Source organism: Marmota monax, unplaced genomic scaffold (assembly GCF_021218885.2).
Source record: "Marmota monax isolate L192 unplaced genomic scaffold, Marmota_monax_Labrador192_F-V1.1 WCK01_AAM20220418_F8-fsc00015, whole genome shotgun sequence".
NCBI lineage: Eukaryota > Metazoa > Chordata > Mammalia > Rodentia > Sciuridae > Marmota > Marmota monax.
The window spans coordinates 4864370-4886935 of NW_026692194.1; the positions used below are offsets into that span (position 1 = coordinate 4864370).

General features: G+C 32.8%; 1 protein-coding gene across 8 annotated transcripts in view; it reads left to right on the forward strand.

The window, feature by feature from the left end:
- Positions 1-22566, forward strand: part of Vps54 (VPS54 subunit of GARP complex) — an 89007-nt gene that overhangs the window by 38564 nt on the left and 27877 nt on the right. For all 8 annotated transcript variants that reach the window (XR_009224937.1, XR_009224938.1, XM_058572702.1 and 5 more), the window contains 5 exons: positions 8065-8191; positions 9279-9386; positions 11680-11735; positions 13888-13984; positions 21524-21864. Coding sequence is in view for 6 of the 8 variants with exons in the window: in XM_058572702.1 (XP_058428685.1) it covers positions 8065-8191; positions 9279-9386; positions 11680-11735; positions 13888-13984; positions 21524-21864 (729 nt within the window). In the remaining 2 variants the exon portion in view is untranslated. The remainder of the gene's footprint in view (positions 1-8064; positions 8192-9278; positions 9387-11679; positions 11736-13887; positions 13985-21523; positions 21865-22566) is intronic.

Sequence of the window (22566 nt, forward strand, 5' to 3'; positions counted from 1 at the left end):
TCTCCTCATAGGGATAAAAGGTATTCTACTTGCATTTCACCTGCCTTTTTTTTTTCTTCATACCTGAAACCAAATTTTAGTAGTTTTTGTAGGGCATATCTTAGAAAAGATAGGAAATCTTTCCCGTAGTAGAACCACGAGAGAACTCTATTGGATTAAATTAGTAGTCTCTTTTATGGATCTTAGTCAAAGTTTTGCTTTTGACTGGCATGTTCTTTGTATTGATTTAAAAGAAAACTTCCATGCCAAGATCTTTCAATGATCAAATTACCATAAATACAAATCTAATCTAATCTTTTTTTTTTTTTTAATAATTTAAATGTTTTTGTGTATAATTTTTCTGTTTTTTCTAGTTCAGGGGTAGTAAATAATGCTTATGAATGTTTTTGTTTTCTTCATTTTTTTGATGTAGTTTTTGACTTTAAAATTAATTTCTGTGTAAGCTTTGGTTTTTGACTTTTGAACTTCAGGACATTATTTGTACTCTCTAAGGAAATCTTATAAGCAGTCTACCGCATTTTATTGTCTTTTTTTTTTTAATGTCTTGGACAAGAGCTGTGTCATACACATCTTAATACATATTTTTGAAATGTATGAATTAGCCAAGATATTAGTGAATGTATTTGGATACTTTGTACCATGTTCTTCTTTTTCCCTTTTTTTTTTTTTTTTTTTTTGTTTTTTGTTTGGCAGTACTAGGGATTAAAACTAGGGCTTCGTGCCTACCATCCTCGCACTCTACCACTGAGCTACACCCCCACCCTTTTTATTTTATTTTGAGACAGGGCCTCAATATATTGCTCAGACTGGCTTCTAATTTGCCATCCTTCTGCTTGAGCAGCTGGCTTTACCAGAGTTACATCTTCAGACTCCCCACCAACTTTTTTTTTTTTTTTTTTTTTTTAAAGAAATGATGAAAAATATTCAGTTAATTTTAGGCTCCCATTTATTATGGTTTCATCATGAATTGAGGTTTTTTTTTTTTTGGAACAAAGATTACACTTAACTACTGAGCCATATACTCACCCACTCCCCCTTTTTAAAAATTTTTCCTTTTATTTTGAGACAGGGTCTCAGTAAGTTGTTTAGGGCCTCAATAAATTGCTGAGGCTGGCTTTGAACTTGAGATCTTCCTGCCTCACTCTCCTGAGTCACTGGGATTACAAGTTTATGCCACTCCACCTGGTGAAATTTTTTAATATTGATGATATCAAAAGATATTTAGCATATTATTTGATCCTGAAATAGTCTCTTATCATTTAAATTTCAAACATTATAGTAAGAAAATATTCACATTATATGCTTTCGGATGAAGCCAAGAAATTAGTTTCTGCTGTTTGATAAAACTAGAATTATTGTCGAGTTTATTGATAGACTTCTCTAAAAAAACAGCACTGAGATCATATTATTGATCTTGTAACTTAGAGGAAAATCTGAATAAACACGAATTGAGGCAGATCTAAGTAGAAAGTATGTAATTGTTCCAATTTATTTAGCTGAGTGTATGGATGCTTTTTTTAGAGAATATTTTAGTAGATTTGTTACCACTCTAAATTACTGTATGTGATTATCAGGTTACATGCTTTTAAAGTGAACTGTCAGCAGATTTTTCTGCTATTCAACATTTTTGAAAAGGTTAAAATGCATAGGTCATTATTATTGCATTTATTGTTATAATACGATATAAAAAGAATAATTAGAACAAGGAGAATAGATGAAGTTTGTCAAACATAGTTCTGGATTTTGTGTATAAGGATTTGTTTGGACAAATTTGTATGTGTAATCAGATGCCTATGATGTTATAACATTGGATGTTAATATTGAGGCTTGTATCTATTCTTGGTTGTTAATCAAAATTTAAAAATTCATAAAAATGCAACTACTCAAGTTATTTAAGACAATATCTGAGGTCAACTATAACCTTACATTTAAGATGCTATGCTGAATTGACAGAGAATTTCATTAATTTGATGATTAAATGTCAGTAGCTGTAATGATATGGACTTCTCACCATAATCCTTTCAGGCAGTTTGTTGAAGGCATACCCAGAGATGATACCTGAGAGTTGACTTCCAAGCTATGGTAAAAGAGAATCTATGATTTCCTTAAAAACAACTTGAGGAACAAACCATGTTGAAGTTTTATGTAAATTTATATCCTATCTCATTGCTGTTCTTTGTGTGTGTATATAATGTATGTATATGTACAGATAATAAATGTCTATACACATAATATATGTACACATGTGTATACACATATATATCTATATATACATACATTATACACACACACACACACACACACAAACATATATGTTTAAATTTGTGATCCTCCTGCCTCAGTCTCCTGAGGTATCCACCACTGTGCCTGGCTTCAGTATATATTTTTGAAAAAACGAGTTTTAAGAAACTAAAATCATTTACATTTTCAGATAGCTGGTTAATGTTCAAATTTCCCTGTTTGTCTCAAAATTCTTGTTAACAGTTTGTTGGAATCAAGGATCCAAATAATAACTATATAGCGTGATTGAGATGTCTCAAGTGTTTTTTGATGTATAGTTCTCCATTCTTATTTTCTCCCCTTAAAAATATTGAAGAAATTGAGTTATTTGTCTTACACACAGTCTGGATTTTGCCAACTATGTCCCTATATTGCATGTGTTCTTCCACTTGTTTTCTATATTCAGAAGTTATATTTAAGGGCTTGATTAGATTTCAGTTTTATTTTCTGGCAGGAGTACCTAATATGGAGTGGTAGGTATTAAAATCAAAAAGCATATATCTGGTTTTATTTCATTTTATAATTACAAGCCATGTGATGAATATTGCCTAGATTTATCATTCATTGTGTTACTCTAAATTCTGTACTATGTTCTTCATTATTAACTGAAATATTCCTTGAAAGTGATTTTCCCCCACAACAATTACAGTTGACCCTTGAATAATATGTATTTATAAATTGTATGGGGCTACTATCATGTAGGTTTTTTTTTTCTTTTTAGATTTATGACAATTAGGAGAAAACTTAATGGACTGTGTTAGCCTAGAAGTACCAAAAAAAAAAAAAAAAGAAAGAAAGAAAAGAAACTTAAGAAATGCTAAGTGTGTGGTGAATGTGTTAAATATACGAGAAAATAGTCTTTTATCATTTACTACCATAAGTATATACAATTCTATCATAAGAACTTAAAATATCAAAATTTATGGACATGAACATACTACATGGCATCATGAACAGTTGAGAGAAATATAAACAAATGTAAAGATGCAGAATTTAATTCTAAGTGTATAAAATTAATTGTAGTGATTCTCTACTGTAATAACTTTGTAGCCAACTCCTATTGCTATTGTGGTGAGCTCAAGTATTGCCATTATCCTTTTAAAACACTGTGTAACTATAATCATTGTCATGTCTCCAGTCTTGTCTCTCTAGTAAATTGCTTATCAAGTAATCTCTCAGTGTGGTTCTTATGTATTTCTCACTGTATGTAATATATTACAACGTAGAAAATACATGTTAATAGGCAGTTTATGTTATTGGTAAGACTTCTGGCTATCAGTAGTTAATTTTTAGGAAGTCAGAAGTTACAGATTTTTGGCCAGATGTCGTGGGTGGTACATGCCATAATCTAAGTAACTCACAAGGTTGAAGCAGGAGGATCATAAGTTTTGAGGCCAGCCTCAGCAACTTTGCAGGATCCTAAGCAACTTAGTGAGACCCTTTCTTAAAATGGAAAATAAAAAGGGCTGAGAATGTGGTACAGTGGTAGAAAGCCCCCGAATATCATCCCCAGTATACTCCCCACTGCCCCCCAAAAAGTTAGCGGTTTTTAAATTTTTTTTTTTGTGTGTGTGTGGATGTGTTTTAAGCAAGCCACCCCCTTTCCCCCTGTATTTGTTGCATTGGGAGGAGCTGGCCATCTGCTCAGGAAGATTGGTCCCTCAGCTTTTAATTTTATTTATTTATTTATTTTTGTGTGGTGCCGAGAATCAAACCCAGTGCCTCACACATTCTAGATCAGCGCTGTAGCACTGAGCTGCAACCCCAGACCGAGGTTTTTGAATTTTTTTGCCTGTGATTGGGGATGACCTCCAAACCCCTAAGTTGTTCAACCGTTCGCTATATTTGGTTATCCTGATTTATCTATTTGCAGTTGGTGAAATAATGAATTGGAAATCTAGCATTATCCAAAGGTGACTGATGAATCTTTAAAAATTATGATAAATATATGGATTTATATGCATTGAAGCATTTAAATTTTCTGTTGTTTTTATTTTTGTGGACTCCATCTTACATTGTCCTAAATTCTACACATTGTTCTTGAGTCCTTTTGACATGATTCTATGAGAAGCCTTTTGGTAGTATTTTTACTTTGTGCTGTGACAGCATATTCATATTACACATTTTCTGTCACAAACTTTCTCTAGCTTCTCTTAAGAATCTTTAGTTTCTTTTAGAGGGAAGTAGTATTTAGAAATCCATCTGAGTACTAGAAATGAATGTTCTTGCTACTGAATTTGTCCTCATTTTAAACCTTGGTGATGGACAGACCTAGAAAATAATTTTCCATTCTTATTTTTTTGAGTTATTTTATATTAACTTAATATTTTGGTGCAGGGATTAAAACCAGGGCCTAATGCTAAATACGCCATGAAGACTGAGCCACACCTTCCCAACCCTTAATATCTTTTTTAAAGGGGAAAAAAAAGAGTCCAGATACTTCCAGTTTACATTGAGGTCTGTAGGGTTTTACTTTTTCCATCTTACATAGATATCTCCTTTTGACAAGTCTGAAAATTGTAGCGCCAAATGATACCAACATAATTCCTCATTTGTTTTATCACCTAGCATACATAGAATAATCTCAGAACTAACAATTATTATAGTAGTCCCTTCTCCCCTGCTTATCTGTGGGGGATATGTTCCAATACCCTCAGTGGATGCCTGAAACTACAGATAATACTGAACCCAATATATACTGTTTTTTCCATGTGTGAGTGTATGTATGAGAACTTTATCGTATATATGTATATACGATAATTTATAAATTAGGCATAGTAACCAACGATAATTCGTAATAAAATAGGACAATTACCAATATACTGTAACAAAAGCTATGTGAATGTAGGTTTCTTTGTCTCAGAATATCTTAATGTTGTATTCACCCTTCTTGTGATGATATGAGATGATATAATGTTATGTGATGGCATGAAATAAGGTGAATGATGTAGTCTTTGGGATAGACCATATAAGAGTTAACTTGAACACAGTGCTGTGAAACTACAGTCAGTTGATAACTGGACCAGCATCTAAGGGACTAATGAGTGCTTAGCATGGATAGGCTAGACAAAGTGATGATTCATGTTCCAAAGCAGGATGGAGTAGGACAATATTCGGTTTCATCATGCTACTCAGAATGGTGCACAGTTTAAAAGGTATTTTAAATATCTTTAAATACCTGGAATTTTCCACTTAATATTTTTGGATCACAACTAATTTAAACTATGGAAAGCAAACCTGAGGATAAGGAGACTACTATTCTGCTGTATAGGATTTTTCCTCCTTTTCCTTAAGATAATTTCCCATGTGGGATGAATAGTTAAATTCCTGTTTTTAATTCACTTGAAATAATTCTACTTCATTTGAATGGATTTGCAGCCTGGTACACAGTTCATGTGTTTCATTGCCTTTGATTTTTAAAGATTTTTATAAATGTGATATTTTATAACTGTGATGGTTACATGTTCAAAGGTAAAATCTGTAAAACAAAGAATATTGAGAGAAATTTAGCTTTTATCAGGGTCCCTTGTCTCCTCCTTCCCATCCTCTTCCAAAAGTTTCTGTCTATCTATCTATTTATTTGTTTACTCCCTAATACCAGGGAGTGAACCCAGGGGTGCTTAACATTGTAGTGCCAAATGATACCAACATAATTCCTCATTTGTTTTATCACCTAGCATACATAGAATGATCTCAGATCTAACAATTCTGACCCACAACTGTCCTAACAACTGACCTGCATCTGAGCCTTTTTTTTTTCCCCCCATTTTGAGACAGGGTCTTACTAAGTTGCTTAGGGTCTCACTAAGTTGCTGAGGGTGGCTTTGAACTTGCAGTCCTCCTGCCTCAGCCTCCCTTGCCACTGGGATTACAGGCTTGTGCCATTGTACTTGGCTCATAAGTCTCTATTTAAAAATGTTTTAGTTTATATTTATCCATCCATTCATCAGTCTCTCCTCCCATCTTAGATAAACATTAGCATGTTGTATATACTTCACCTTGTTATTTTTGCCTTACAATACCCCCTGAATATTATACCATTCTTTATTGCATGTGTTCTGAATGGGCGATAACACGCCATGAGGATAAAACTTGAGTGGGAAAAAATCTTGGATATGACAACTGTTTGTGCTCCTCTGAAGAGCCACAGTACACAGAAACACAGATAACAGAAACACAATATGTGTGGATATTAAAATTGCATAAGGGTGTATAATGAAAATTAGGAAACTGCTCTGTAGAGAATATAGCATTTCTCAGTTCTTTCAAAAGTGTGTACTTTTTATTTAAGAATATATAACTAGTTCCCTATTTGTCAACAATTGGGTTGTTTCCATTTCTTTACAATTACCAATGGTACTAAATTGTGTTTTTTTTTTGTTTTTTTTTTTTTTTCTATTTTTGCTGGTGCATCTTAGAGATAAGATTCCAAAAAGTTCAATTCCTAGGTCAAGTGGTAATTGCCTTTTTAATTTTGGTAGATATTGCCAAATTCTTCTTAAGATAATGTTTTAATTTATACTAGAGCATGCGTTCTAAATTGATTTATTGTGAGATATTGGTGCCATTTATAAGAAGCTTATCAATTTTCTAAATAGCTATAAGAAATATAATTTTCTATTTCACATGAAAACTTACCCATTATTTCACTTATATTGTTTCAAAATTATCACTCACCCTACTTACCAGAAGTTGTTTATAAAAGAATAATATCTCTGCCCCAAAAATCAAATGGCTGTAACTAATTTTTTAAAAAATTGTACTGCATCCTGTCTTTTTCAGTAAAGATCATTGCTAACATAAAGAACTTCTTTTTCAAGTAAATGTTGCACATATATTTTTAAACAATTTTAAAAATTTATAAAGTATTAAGTAACTTTAGTATATAAATGAAATATTTAAATGTTTTCACATTACCTCAAAAGAGCATTTCATTATTTATTTATTATGGTAAAGATTGAACCAGGGCCCTTGTACATGCTAGGCAGGTACTCTATCACTATATTTATATCCCCCGCCCACGATAGAGCTTTAAAAATAATTACAAAATATTTTTAACTGATAAATTAAAACAAAGAATTATACTAAAAGAAATTTTTTTCCCCTAGAGGGATAAATAGATTTTCCACTGGCTTATTTCACTTAAGTTTTTCAATACTTTAAGTCAAATAAGTTGTCTAGGTTTTTTTCAGCTCATTGTTTTTATGAAGCTATTAGATTGTGTGGCAAAAATCCTGTGGTATGTGAAAGTACTTCTTACATTTTCAGTCATTTAATTTAATGACTTTCAGTTTAATGATCTGAGGGCTGGTGTGTAATAACTCAAACTGATCATGACAGATTGAAACAGTCTACCTATTTGCTTCAGATAATTTTTATCCACCTAAAACAGGGTCTGGCACATGGTAGGCACTCAAATTTGTTGAATAAATAAATGACTATGGCACTACCACCACTGATGTTTAGCAAATGGTTAGTGAAGAAAGGAGTTAGAATATCTGAATATTTTATCTGTGAAAAGCAGTCATAAGATTTACCAAGTAACCAAGTTTTCTAGAACACATTAAACTGTTCAGAGATTAAAGATAAAAAAATTCTAAGAATAAGTGAAATTATTGTAGTTATTTTGGCTTATTAAAGGTCTCCATTTTATTAAAGCATTGTATTATTGCAAGGTACTATCAGTTAAAATAGTTTTGCAAACTAGTTCTCTTGAAATTAGAGTGAACTTATGATTTTTAAAATATATTTTTTATATATTGCATTTTTCTCTTCCCTTTGTAGGCATTTGGGATCACAGCTTTGTGAATTAGAAAAACTGATAGATAAAATGATGATTGCAGAATTTTCTACTTACTCTCATAGTGATTTAAATAGACCACTAGAAGATGACTGTCAAGTTTTAGAAGAGGTATGTGTTTTGAACTATAGAATGAAATCACTGTCATTGCTAAGTGTTAATTACTAACAGCCTTAGATTAGAATACTTTCTTACTTCAGATTTTAATGAACAAAATTAACTTGAATATTAGGGACTATCAGACCTATGAAGTCCATTATTAGTACCGTTAAGTGTTCAGTATCTTGTGATATTAGAGAATAAAATTATTTTATAGCTTATACAGAAATAAGAGTTAACATGAAGTCTTTGTAGCTTATAAATCAAGTTTAAAATATAGGTATAAGATGAATGAATAAATTTATAGTCCATGTGTGCATTCATTTGCTGACATTCATCTTTTGTAAAAAGTAATCATTGTATATGGTAATTTTATTGGTCACTCAAGTTCATTGAATGCCTATTGTGAACATGTTTCTTGTATATTCATATATAAATGTATCATATCCTGGCTTCACTTATCTGATACCTTCTCAATGCTAATCATTGCCAGTAACTGGTTGAAAACTATATCCAAAAGGTCTTGACTAATAACAGCCCAAGTAATTAAAGACATGTATGTGTTAGAGGTTGACTTAGTCCACCTCTTCACTCTACTTTTCTAGAACATGAATTTTAAAACAGGGCTTAGGCTGGGTGGGGTTGTAGCTCAGTGGTGGAGTGCTTCCCTTGCATGTGTGAGGCACTGGGTTCAATTCTCAGCACCACATATAAATAAATAAAATAAAAGTTCATTGACATCTAAGAAAATATTTTAAAACAACAACAACACAGGCCTCAGGAAGTACTATTGGTTATCCAGGTTTAAGAAGAATATTTCTCTTTATGGAAAGTGGGTCAAAAATACCCTTGTATTGTTTTGCTCCAAAACAGCTTCATTTGATCCCATGTGGTGGAGTAGGGTTTGTCTGTTTTATAACATTGGCTACAAAAATCTGATTATAAGATTGCTGTAGGAGGGATTTTTCAGTCTTCAAGAAGTACTACATTTCAGGATAGAGATCTGAGAATAAACAAAATTCTTGATGCTGAATATTTCTATGTCTAAATATTTCAAATTTAAAATGTGAAATTACATATTTTTCTTTTATTTTAATAGGAAAGACTAGTATCTCTTGTATTTGGACTTTTAAAACAAAGAAAACTTAATTTTTTAGAAATCTATGGTGAAGAAATGATTATTACAGCAAAGAATATCATTAAACAGGTAATTGTACATATTTCTTTGATATGTGGTCTGGAATTTTTGTGAAGTTTATGTTATCTAGTAATATGCGGTATGCATTATAATGGTGATACTTGCTCTTTTATTTAAAAATTGAAAATATGGAAAAATATAAGAAAAAAATGGGCTTAGCAGCCAAGATTATCATTTTAAGAATGAATCTATGTGTAGATTGTTAACTGATTGTCTAAAATTGTTTGTCATAATGTGCACATGATTTTGGATATATATATCAGTTAGAATCAACTTATAAGTATTTTCTTGTACTATTATGTAAGCATTAGTTTTAATAATTACATAAAATTTCATTACATTTATGTTGAATAAGCCTTTTTAGCCTATCTTACATGTGGGATATTTAAGTTACTTTCAGTTTGGTATTGTAAATGGCACTGAAAACATCTTTGGTATAAAGTTAATTTAGTTTTCATATTTAAGACTATTTACTTGGACCGATTCTCAAAAGTAGAGTTAATGGTCACAGTGAAAAGTATATTTAAGTAGTTTGATACATAGAACTGAATTGCTAAGTAAGAAAGATTTTACAAATTCATATTCACACCGTCAGCAGACAAATATTTGTTTTCTTTTTACTCTGATCTCTAAGAAATTATAAACTAAAATACATATTTTTTAGTTTTCCTGATCTTTATTTATTTTTTGTTTTACTCAGATAAAGGATGATATAATTTAAATTGTGTTTATTAGGTTTAATCAATCATTGTCATTTATTAGATTGAATGCATTTATATGAATATGAGGGTTTTTTGGTTTGGGGTTTTTTTTGTCTTTGCTTTTTTTTTTTTCCCCCTTCAGTGTGGTACTGGGGATTAAACCCAAGGGTGCTCTACCACTGAGCTAAATCCCCAACCCTTTTTAATTTTTGAGACAGGGTTCTGCTAAATTGCCCAGGCTAGTCTTGATCTTGGATCTGGAATTACAGGCATGTACCACCATGCCCAGCCATATGAGAGTTTTTAATGTGTATATAAAATAAACAAACAAACAGAATGTAGTGACTCTCTTTTTTCACTCAAACGCTGAATTTTTAAATTGGTTTAAGCACTTTGGAAAATTGTTCAGTAGCTACTTAAGTATACATATATTACAACCTATATTTCTATTTCTAGGTTTTCACCCAAAAGAAATACTTAAATAAGTTCACCAAAACACAGTGGAGAATATTCATGGCAATGCTATTTGTAATAAAAACTGTAAACATCCCAAATTCCATCATCAGAAAAAAGGGATAAATAGAATTATGGTATATTTATACAGTGGAATACTATGCAGCAATGACAATAAATAACTCAGAATTATGTAAATAAATATTACGTAATGTGAAGCCAAAAAAACCAATAGTTACTGGGCAGAGAGCAGAAACAGGGCAGCTGTGGGTACTGGCAGTTGAACAAATGTACTCCATAACTGCACTGAAAGCATAATTTGTATGATTTTTCATATACTTACAAAAAATTAACTGCTATTTTAATTCCATATATTTCTCCTGAGGCTTAAGCATTTATTTTTATTTATTTATTTATTTATTTATTTATTTGAGAGAGAGAGAGGGAATTTTTTAATATTTATTTTTCAGTTTTCGGTGGACGCAACATCTTTTTATTTGATTTGTATGTGGTGCTGAGGATCGAACCCAGTGCCCCGCGCATGCCAGGAGAGCGCGTTACCGCTTGAGCCACATCCCCAGCCCGGCTTAAGCATTTATTATTACCCTTTTTAAACTTTTTGTTATTGTTGTTGCATGTATTGCAAGAAAATGCAAACTTCCAGTATGCATTTTTTTGGTGATTTTATTTTTAAATATTTATTTTTTAGTTATAGGTGGACACAATATCTCTATTTTATTTTTATGTGGTGCTGAGGATTGAACCCAGTGCCTCACGCATGCTAGGCAAACGCTCAACCTCTGAGCCACAACCCCAGCACCTCTTTGGTGATTTTAATATTAAATGTATACATTGTTTATAAGCTTTACAGTTCTGTTTTGCTGGTGTATGATTTGGAACAGTTTTAAATAGTAGGGCATTTTAATTGTTACAGTTCAAGCATACTCTGAAATAATTATTTAATGGGCTAAGGGTCATGGCTGCAGTTTTTCTGATACCTTGAGTTGTGTATAAGAGGTACAAGAAATGTCTATTGAAATGATTATTGTAGTCAGCGAGTCATTTTTGATGTACAGATGGAACGTGGAGTACTTGGGATTCTAAAGACAATTAATTAAATTGTGTTTGTTTTTTCTTAAATCTTGCAGTGTGTGATTAATAAGGTTTCACAAATAGAAGAAATAGACACAGATGTTGTTATGAAGTAAGTATTATATATAGGTTGATGGTTATCAGTCAGGGAAAAGGTGACACATACTAATTACAGTAATTTAAAGAGAATTTAGTGAAGGAATTATTAACCAAGGTATGGGGCAGGATATAAGAAAATCACAAGTTGACAGTGTAGTACCTTTAAAAGACAAAGAAAGAGCACTTACCGGAATTCAGGAGAAAGTAAGAGTTGAGGAAAAGAATTGAGAAAAAGCTCTGTTGTGAATAAAGGAAACAGTCATTCTGAGGTCATGCTTCAGGGAGGAAACTGGAAGAGACTAAGTATAGTATAGTCTTCCCTTATCTGCAGGCAGATGCATTCCAAGATCCCTAGTGGATACCTGAAACTACAGATAGTACTGAAGCCTCTGTATATCTTGTTTTTTCCCATGTGCCCCATTTAATCTGTCCTTCCGTGTTTATACCCTGCTGCCTCCTTTGTGTGATTACTGTGGTGCTTTGGAGCCCTTACTAAGTGAAATAAAGGTTACTTACTTAAACATAAACCCTGTGAACCAACATAGTCGATCTGATAAACGGGAGGCTACTAAGTGACTAATGGGAAGGTATCATACATAGGATGGATAGACTGGACAAAGAGATGATTCATGTCATGGGTGGGAAGGATTGGTTTTGTGCAAGGTATTATATTACTTGGGATGGCACACAGTTTAAAACTTATGATTTGTTTACTTCTGAAAATTTCCATTTACTATTTTTGGACTTCAGGTAACCAAAACTGTAGAACATATAACTGCAAATAAGGAGTGACGACTGTGTCTTTCTTCTTCTAGCCTTTCTAAGGGCTCCTCATTGGCCAAGCCCAACAGGTTGGCCTCATGGGGCAGAGAGGAGAGTGGGAGATGGATAGAAGGTAGATACAAAGTTGGGAAATTGAAGATAATCATTTCAGCTGGATAGCAAGTATTAAGTCTAAGTTATTCAGCTATGTAATTGAAACCAAACTAATCATTGGCTTGGAAGAGTTTGAGAATTTGATTTTGAATTGCCTGTCCTGTAATTTTTGGTTTTTACCCTTGGAAGTTCCTGTTCTTTTATTTTGAGACTAGTGATAAGTGTTTTATGACTGAACTGCTCATACATCTGCGTATCTAAACTTTATTCATACTGGCCTAAAACATGAATGATAATGTAAAGACAGCTGTGAAGTTTTTCTGGTCCAAACCCACAGAATGAAGATTGTGAAATCAATTTCAGAATTAGCTGAAGCAAATATAATAAAGGAATAATAGCTAGAAAATGTAAGTCATTGACACTTGAGAGTTGGTGACTTCATTTTCTTCTCCTGTAGGGAACTTTAGTATATCTAGTATAGGCATATTTTTTGAGAATAAACTTTTGGCTTCAGCAGTATTTATTAAAAATTTAGAGTAATAAATCATTTTAGTACTATGAAAATATCTTTGTGGAATTCTGTTTTGCACTAATCTATTTCATTTTTGAAATTATTGATTGCTGTCATCTATCAAATAATAAATATAGGCTCCTACTTACATAGCATATTTTAAAAGTACCATGCATTGCTTTAACTTATTTATAAAACTATATAAGGGAGATTTTATTACTTTTCCCATGTTAAGATGAAAAAATGGGAGTATGAGGACTGATCACTTGATAGGCTCACATAGCTAATAATTAATTTCATTAAGCTGCTGAAAGTTTGAATCAAGGAAGCATGGCTCCAGAGCCCATGTTCTTAACCATCATGTTATATTACTTCTCAGATGTAGAAAAGTACTTTGTAGTTAGAAAAACAGGTCATTAAATTTGTTGAGGGAGATATTACATTTCTATTTTTATTCCAGAAGATACCCTTACTTTTTGCCAAAATTGCTTTATTTCTATATGGTTTATTCCTTCAATGGTCACAAAACATGTTCACATGAATTGATATATGATAAAGTTTATATATTAGCATACTTACATTAATTTTAAAGATTTTTAAACAAGTAGAAATTGTTCTGGTAATTGGTGCCTTCAACTTAAAATTCTACAGTAGAGATCTAGATAAAATTGCATTTTGTTCTTGTTACTAGATAGCATTTAGATAGATTCTTTCCATTTGTAGATGTTATCCTATTAGTCCAGAGACCATCATTATGTTTTTTTTTATTTTATTGTAGGCTTGCAGATCAGATGAGAATGTTGAATTTTCCCCAGTGGTTTGACCTGTTAAAGGATATTTTTTCTAAGTTTAAAATTTTCCTACAGAGAGTTAAGGTAAGCTTACATATTAGTTTGTCCAGAATATCCCTACAATTTTTATCGTTCTTTGTGTATGTATGTATGTATGTATGTAATTGAGCTAGAATAAAATATAATTAGTTTGTTTTTGTAATTTTTCTAAAGAGGCTTGGTTTTAAATAAGAATTGAAGTGCCTCAGTATTTTGGTAATTCTTATACTTTTGAATGGTTCTACGTTAAAAAGAAATATTATAGTGCTTACTTGGTATTAAATATTAAATAATAATTTTTCCTCCTGTGATTTTTTTTTTTTTTTTTTTTTTAAATTTTTGGTACTGGGAATCAAACCCAAGGGTTCTTTCCCACTGAGCTGCATTCCCAGCTCCTTTTATTTTTTATGTTGAGACAGAGTCTCACAAAATTTGTCCAGGCTGGCCTGGAATTTGTAGTTTTCCTCCCTCAGCCTCCCAAGTAGCTGGGATTACAGACCTTCCATACCCGTCTCCTCTTGTACTCTTATGATGCTCAAATCTTTCTAGATTATATAGAGGTTCAATATTGTGAAACACTAAAAACTCATCCCAAACCACTAATTTTCCTAGAAGTTTGATGGTGATATAATATTATTTTTTAACATTGTTCATATTCAGATTATTTCACTAATGTCCATTATTATAGGTTTTTGTTTCATTTTTCTGTTCTAAGTTTCAATCAAACATCATATATTACATTTGTCTCTTTAGCTAAACCATTTAATTTTAAGCCATTTAATATAAGAACAAGAACACATGCCATAAAACTTTTTTTTTTTTTTTTAAGAAAAAAATGCCACAAACTATAATACATATTGGTTAAAATCACTGTGCTAGTTAGCATTCTGGCACTGTGACAAAATACCTGAGAAAAAGCAAAGGAGTAAAGATATATTTTGGCTCATGGTTTCAGTCCTTAGTTGCTTGGCCCCATTGCTGTAGGTTGATGATGAGGTACAACATTGTGGCAGGGAGGATAAGATGGAGTATAGCTGTTCACTATTAACTCATGACTACCAAAAGCAGAAAGTGTTGGGTGGAGAAAGAGGGTAAGGACAAGATATAGTCTCTAAGGGAATGCCCCCAAGAACTTACTCTCTTCCACCATATAGTTTCCACCACCTTCCAGTAGTTCTTTGAGTCATGAATTCATCGGTGGGTTAATCCATTGATAAAATTAGAGCCCTCATGATCACTTCCCAAAACCCCACCTCTGAAAATTGCTACAATAGGGACTGCATTAGTTAGCTTTTCTGTCATTGTGACCAAAATACCTGACAAGAAAAACTTAAAAGAGAAGTAAAAGTTTATTTTGGTTCACAGTTTCAGAGGTAAAGACTATATTGCCCTGAGCCCAAGGTGAGGCAGCACATCCTAAGAGGGGACATTGGCAAAGGGAAACTACTTCCATCATGGCAGCAGGAAAGCAGAAAGGGAGGTAGGGGGAAGGGGCCACAGGAAAGATGCACTCTTCCAGGGCACACCCCCAAGTGACCCACCTCCTCCAACTATGCCCCACCCTACTACAGTCACCTCCTAATCAGTCCATTCAAATTAGGATTGAGTGATCACGTTACCCTTCTCATAATCTAATCATTTTATCTCTGAATGTTCTGGCATTAACAGGAGCTTTTGGGGAACACCTTATATGCAGTTGTAACAAGGTCCAAGCCTTGAACACATGGGCCTTTTGGGATATTCTATATCCAGACTTTAGTAATCACTAACATATGATAGCTGTGTTTTAAATAAGAATATAGTCATTAAAAATTATTGAATGCAGTTTTAAAGGGGCCATTTGTTAAATTTGATATTGAGTTATTAAGTGTCAGTATTGTGTTGTATTGCTAGTTAACACCCCTAGCTTCTCATGAGTACCATATGAAATCATCTTGGGGACTTTGGTACTTCTCTACCACATGGATTTTCTTTACTGACATTGGAGCAATGCTGAGTTACATGTAGAAGTTTTTCAATCAGGGTCAGTCAAGTTTTATAGAATGTGTTTAATTTAAATGCTTGAGAATGGTGGGATCAAATTGTAGATCTCACCACCCATTGATGATGAAAGACAGCAAGTCTGGCTCTATTAATTGTTTAAGAACTAGACCATGTTTCCACTTTTTCTTAGGTTCTGTGACCTTGTTACACACATCTGTATTACAGATTTAGAGAACTCCTAAATTACGTAGTGTAGAATTGGCAAACTTTTTTTTCCTGTAATTTTTAAAGTAATGATTCCACTTTTAGACTCTGTGCTAAAACTAAGTAGAATTATTATTTGATGTCTATACAGCATAGGAACTGTGGTTTATCATAGTTATATGATTTCTTGTTTTCACATTTGAGCCACTTAAATTTGTAATTATGTAGAACATCTTTGAATATGACATGTAACCTTCAAATATGGTACTTTTTGCCTTGAAAAAAGTTTGTGATTCTATAAGGAATTATTCACAAAAAAATAATGTTAATTACATAATTACAAGCTGTTTTTCTTTTCCTTTGTGGCACTGGGAATTGAACCCAGGGGCAACTCTACCACTGTCTCCATCCCTTTTTAAATTTTATTTTGAGACAGGGTCTCACTAAGTTACCCAGTCTGGCCTAAAATGGGTACATTATAATATTAAATGAAAAGGCAAGATATGAGACCTACTTATATAGTGTGATTTCAGCTATGTCAAAAAAATATTTTTTATCTGTTCATAAAACAGAGCTTATATTTTTGGTGGTTATATTAGGTGGTTGGATCACATATCATTTAAAACTTTTATTCTTCTGTTTTCCATAAACTTTCTTTTAAGAAGAGCATTATTTACAATCATAAAAAGTTGTTTTGCTTTTTAATAGTGTTTATTATGTTTACAGGAATAACATAGTATTTAATTTTCTTGTTTAATTTATCAGGGTAAATAATTGCAAGCTGGGGCTCAGTGGTAGAACACCTGCCTCGCATGTGTGAGGCACTGGGGGTCCCATCCTTAGCACCACATCAAAAATAAATAAAGATTTGGTGTTCATCTACAACTAAAAAATATATATATAAAAGAAATTTGCTATCCTATGTTCTTGTGTTTATTTCTCAAAAACAAAATACATTTTTATGTCACTTTAATATTAAAGAAATGATATTTTTTAAAAGATGTTAAAGCAACAGAATATTTTAGTAATATTTTTGAATGGATAAACAATGAAAAGATTGGGGTTTGAAAATTTTCCTTTGAGCAATTATTAATGGCTCAAGGATCTATATTGCTGTTAATTGTTTTAGTATATATTTTTAATTTTTTATTGTAAGATGAACATAACATGAAATTTATTGTTAAGTGTACAATTCTGAGGCATTGTGCTTATTCACCTTATGCAGCCCTAACTACCATCCAGTCTCAGAACTTTTTTTTTTAATCATGCTTCACTTTTTTTTTTTAATATACATGGACACAACTTCTTTATTTTGTTTATTTTATGTGGTGCTGAGGATTGAAACCAGTGCCCCACATATGCCAGGCAAGTGCTCTGCCTCTGAACCCCAACCCCAACTCACAGAACTTCTTTTATCTTGCAAAAAAAAAGTATTAAACAATGCCTAATTTTTCTTCTTACTCCTGGAAACCACCACTCTACTTTCTGTCTCTCTGAGTTTGGCTTAAGTGGAATCATACAATATTTATCCTTTTGTGACTGGCTTATTTCATTTAGCCTAATATCCTCAAAGTGTCATTCATATTATAGCATGATTATAATTGCCTTCTTTTTCTAGGCTGAATGACATTTCATTATATGTTTATATTACATTTAGTTTATTCATTCGTCTGCCACTTGATTTACTTCTGTCTTTGGCTATTGTGAATAATGCTGTCATTGAACATAGACATAAATATCTCTTTGAGTGCCTGCTTGGAAATATATCCAGAAATGGAATTACTAGATCATACTGTAATTCTAATTTTTTGAGGGACTCTTACTGTTTTCCATAGCAACTGTACCATTTTACATTTTTGCTAATAGTGCACAGTGTTTCTAGATTCTTACTAACACTTGTTATTTTCTGGTTTGAGCCATCTTAATGAGTTTGTCCTGGTATTTCACTGTGGTTTTAATTTGCATTTCTCTAATGATTAGTGATGTTGAGTATTGTTTCATTCACTTATTGTATGGCTTCTTTGGAGAAATGCTTTGCCTGTTATTTAATTGGGTTGTTTTCTTGTTGAGCTGTAAAAGTTCTTTATATATCCTGGATTTTTAACCCCTTATTAAATACATGATTTACAAATATTTTGTCCAATTCCATGAGTTAGGTTTTCACTCTGTTGATGGTATCTTTTGGTACTAGGGATTGAACCCAGAGGTGCTTAACCACCTAGCCTTTTTTGTTGTTAGAGACAGGGTCTCGCTAAGTTGCTTAAGGTCCTTGTAAGTTGCTGAGACTGGGTTTGAACTCACAATCCTTCTTCCTCAGCCTCCTGAGCCTCTGGGATTAAAGGTGTGCACCACCATGCGAACTCTAAATGGTATCTTTTCATGCATAAAAAGTTTTTATTTTGGTATAGAACCTTTTACTTGTATTTTCTTTTGTTGCCTGTGCTTTTGGCATTATATCCAAGAAATCAATGCCAGTCCAGTGTCTTAAAGCTACCCTGTATTTTATTCTAAGAATTTTATAACGTTAGATATTATGTTTTTTATCTATTTTGAATTAAGTTTTCTTTTTTTTTTCTCCAGTACTAGAGGTTGAACCCAGGAGTGCTTTATTACTGAACTATGTATCCCTAGTCATTTTTATTCTTTTATTTTTGAGACAAGATCTTGTTAAGTAGCTGAGACTGGCTTCAAACTTTGTGATTCTCCTGCCTCAGCCTCCCAAGTCTCTGGGATTATAGGTATGCTCCACTGTATCCAGTTTGAACTAATATCTCTATGGGTGGTTATCCTAGTGCATTTTGTATTGTTTTTAACAAAATATCTGAACCTGAGTACTTTATTAAAAAAAAGAGTTTTACTTAACTGAAGGTTCAAGAGCATGGTGTATATACTTGAATCTCATGGTGGATGGCATCACAAAGATGGGAATATGTTAAAGGATTTTTAACTTGTAGTGTTTCTAGGATGAAACCCAGGGCCTATGTATGCTAGGCAAGTGCTCCCCACTGAGCCACATATGCAGCCCTAATGGTTGAATATGTGAGGAAGAAATCATAAGGTGAGATAGAGGAAGCAAGGAGCCAGGCTCCTCTTTTTATAACCATCTGCTTTTGAGGGAAGTAATACATCCCTACCAGACTCAACCCACTGATGCAAATCATTGTTAGGGTGATGATTCATTCATGAGGGTGGAGTCCTTGTGATCTAAATTTCTTCCACTAGGATCTACTTTTTTTTTTTTTAATACATTTTATTCAGATAGCTGCTGATCACACATGGTCCAAGAACACTCAAATAATGTATTGGATATAATGAAATACTAAAGATTTGTCTTCAAACATAGCTAACTCTGCCATGGTTGCCTATGATCTCTCTGATATAAAACCACATTCATACTATTCAGCACAGCTTTCTTAACTGTGAGCTGTTTGAAGCTACCAGTTTGAATACTTATTCACCAATTTTTTAGGCTCTGATAGCTGTAGGGATCTCAACAGTAATTGGAGGAACCAGCTCAAGCTTGACATAATGCCACAATGTGACCTGATGAGGCTTTGAGTAAGTCTCAGCAGTTTTTACCAGCACTGTGTCCTTTTCCACAAGGTTACAGACAAACAGGGCCAATATTCTAGGATGGGGAAAAAAAAAAGACAAGGGTCTTATTCTTGCATGTGAATTCCCAGTTTTCCCAGCAGCATTTATTGAAAAGGCTCTCTCCTCCTCATTGAATGGTCTTGGCACCCTTGTCAGAAATCATTTATAAGCAGCAGTGGTGGACTATAATAAACAGCAGATCTGTGACAGCAGTGGTGGACTATAACAAACAGCAGATTTGTGACAGCAAAGAAGTTAATGATAATTAAAGAGGGGGAAAGGCAGTGTTATTAGACAATTTGATACTAAGATTCTTGAAAGCTATATCTGCTGTATACTGTATCATTTTGTATCACTTCAGAGTGCTTTCCTTTCCAAGTAATGCAATACACAACTTGATGTCTCAATTAAGAGGATTTATTAGCTCATATAACTGAAAAAAAAGAGATAGGTCAGACTTTAGGTGCTTAATAGAAATATTGATGATGTCATCAAGTCTTGGCTTTGTTTTTCTGCAATTCTCAGTCTGTCTACCTTTAAGCTAAGACCTTGATAGTTCCAAGTGCTGATTTTACTAACATGAACCCTATGCTGACTTTGAAGAATTGAAGTTAGAGTTTGCTTCTCTAGAACCATGTAGATCCCTTAAAAAGAAATCAAGGCTTTAAAGAAAGGGAGCAAGAAATTATGAGAACACAATCTTGAATTTAAATTGGGCAAATAATCCTTTATTTGTTAATAGTCCACAAAGACATTAATTATAATTAATATTTATTGAGAACTTCTTATTTATCAGGCACTATTCTAGGTTATAGCCTTATAATAGCTCGTGGAGCTAATGCAGCAGAAGGAGACCTAGAACAAATAAATTAAAAAGATAATTTTAGACAATAGTAAATATTCTTAAAAAAAAAAAAAAAAAAAAAAAAAAACACTAGCTGGGAAGAGAGTCAGACAAGGCCTCTTTGAGGAAAGTTTCTATTTGTGCCAGAACCTGTGTGATGAGAAGTGTGCAAGGACCAAACTTCACACAGTGTTCTGCATAGAACCAGCAGGGAAGGCACTGAGATGGGAAACATGTTGGAATATTAGAAGACTAGAAATAGAACCAGAATGTCTAGTGCACAGTGAATAAGTGAGAGAAGGGATGAGGAGAGATGAGAAATGGGCATAACCTAGGTGTGGTAAGGAATAAGAATTATTTTTTTTAAGCAGGCGTATGAACTAATATGATTCTCTCATAGGCAAGTTATGATATACTGGTGTAGCCTGCATAAGAGGTTAGAAAAATATATATTTTAAGAATTCCATTTAAAAAAAAATAACTAAGCCAGGTATGGTAATACATGCCTATAATCCTAGCGGTTTGGGAGTCTGAGTAGGTGTATCCCAAGTTTAAGGTTAGCCTAAGCAACTTAGTGAGACTCTATCTCAAAAGCAAAAAATAAAGAAGGCTAGGGAATGTGGCTTAGTGGTTAAGTGACTGTGGGTTTAATCCCTGGTACCAAAATAAATATATATATATATGTGTGTGTGTGTGTATATATATATATATATATATATATATATATATATATATATATATATATATATATATATATATAAAATCACTAAGCTTTATTGAACCTATTTTCTCCTGGGCAGTTCTTTTTTGTTGTTGTTGTTTTGTTTTGTTTTTACAAATCGCTGTTACTGTGTAGAAATTCTGGTGTACATGACCTTGACTCATTTATGTTAGATGTTCAAAATTAGTGTACAGAATTCACAAGATATTTTAAATGTGTCTTTTTTTTTTTTTTTTAGGCAACATTGAATATCATTCATAATGTTGTTCTCTCAGTTCTTGACAAAAACCAAAGGACTCGAGAATTGGAGGAGATTTCACAGCAGAAAAATGCTGCAAAAGATAATTCGCTGGATACAGAAGTGGCTTATTTAATCCATGAAGGCATGTTTATAAGTGATGCATTCAGTGAGGGCGAATTAGCACCTATAGTAGTTGACACTACCTCGCAAAGAAATGCATCTCCAAATAGTGAGCCCTGCAGCAGTGATTCAGTGTCTGAACCAGAATGTACTACTGATTCTTCGTCTAGCAAAGAGCAGACATCATCATCTGCTACTCCAGGAGGTGTGGATATTATGTGAGTATAGTGGTTGTTGCCAAATTGGCAAGATTTTTATTAAATAATTTTATTAATGGTTTCAGTAAGATTGAATATTCATTTTATTAAAAAAAAACCGTAAACTTTCATCTTGGAATTTATCAAAAATATATTAATTTTATTAAACATTCTCTTTGAAAATAGAAGAAAGGTACAGAGGTGAGATTTGAAGATAATGGAAAAATTATATGATTTTTAAGGCAGGAAAGAAACTTTAATTTATTAAATTATTTAATTGAATGCCCTTATTTCAGTGATATGGCTACTGATGCCCTGAGAACTTTGTCACTAGTGTCAGAATTTGACCTGAACCTAGTTCTGTATTGCTTTGTTCATTTTCTTTCTTTCTTTTTTTTTTTTTTTTAATATTTAATTATTTTAGTTTTAGGTGAACACAATATCTTTATTTTTTTTTTAGTGTGGTGCTGAGGGTTGAACCCAGTGCCTCACACATGCTAGGCGAGCACTCTACCACTTGAGCCACAATCCCAGCCCTCTTTGTTTTTCTCACCTTTGTATTTTATGTATAGCAAAGATCTATTGATACACAACTTTTGGTTTTTCAAAGACATGAATTTCTAAGTGTACCATGCTTTTTAAACATTATTTTTTAAAAGCTTATTTTGAAGTTCACATTTACAGACAAGTTGTCATGATAGTACAAAAACACTCTCATATATC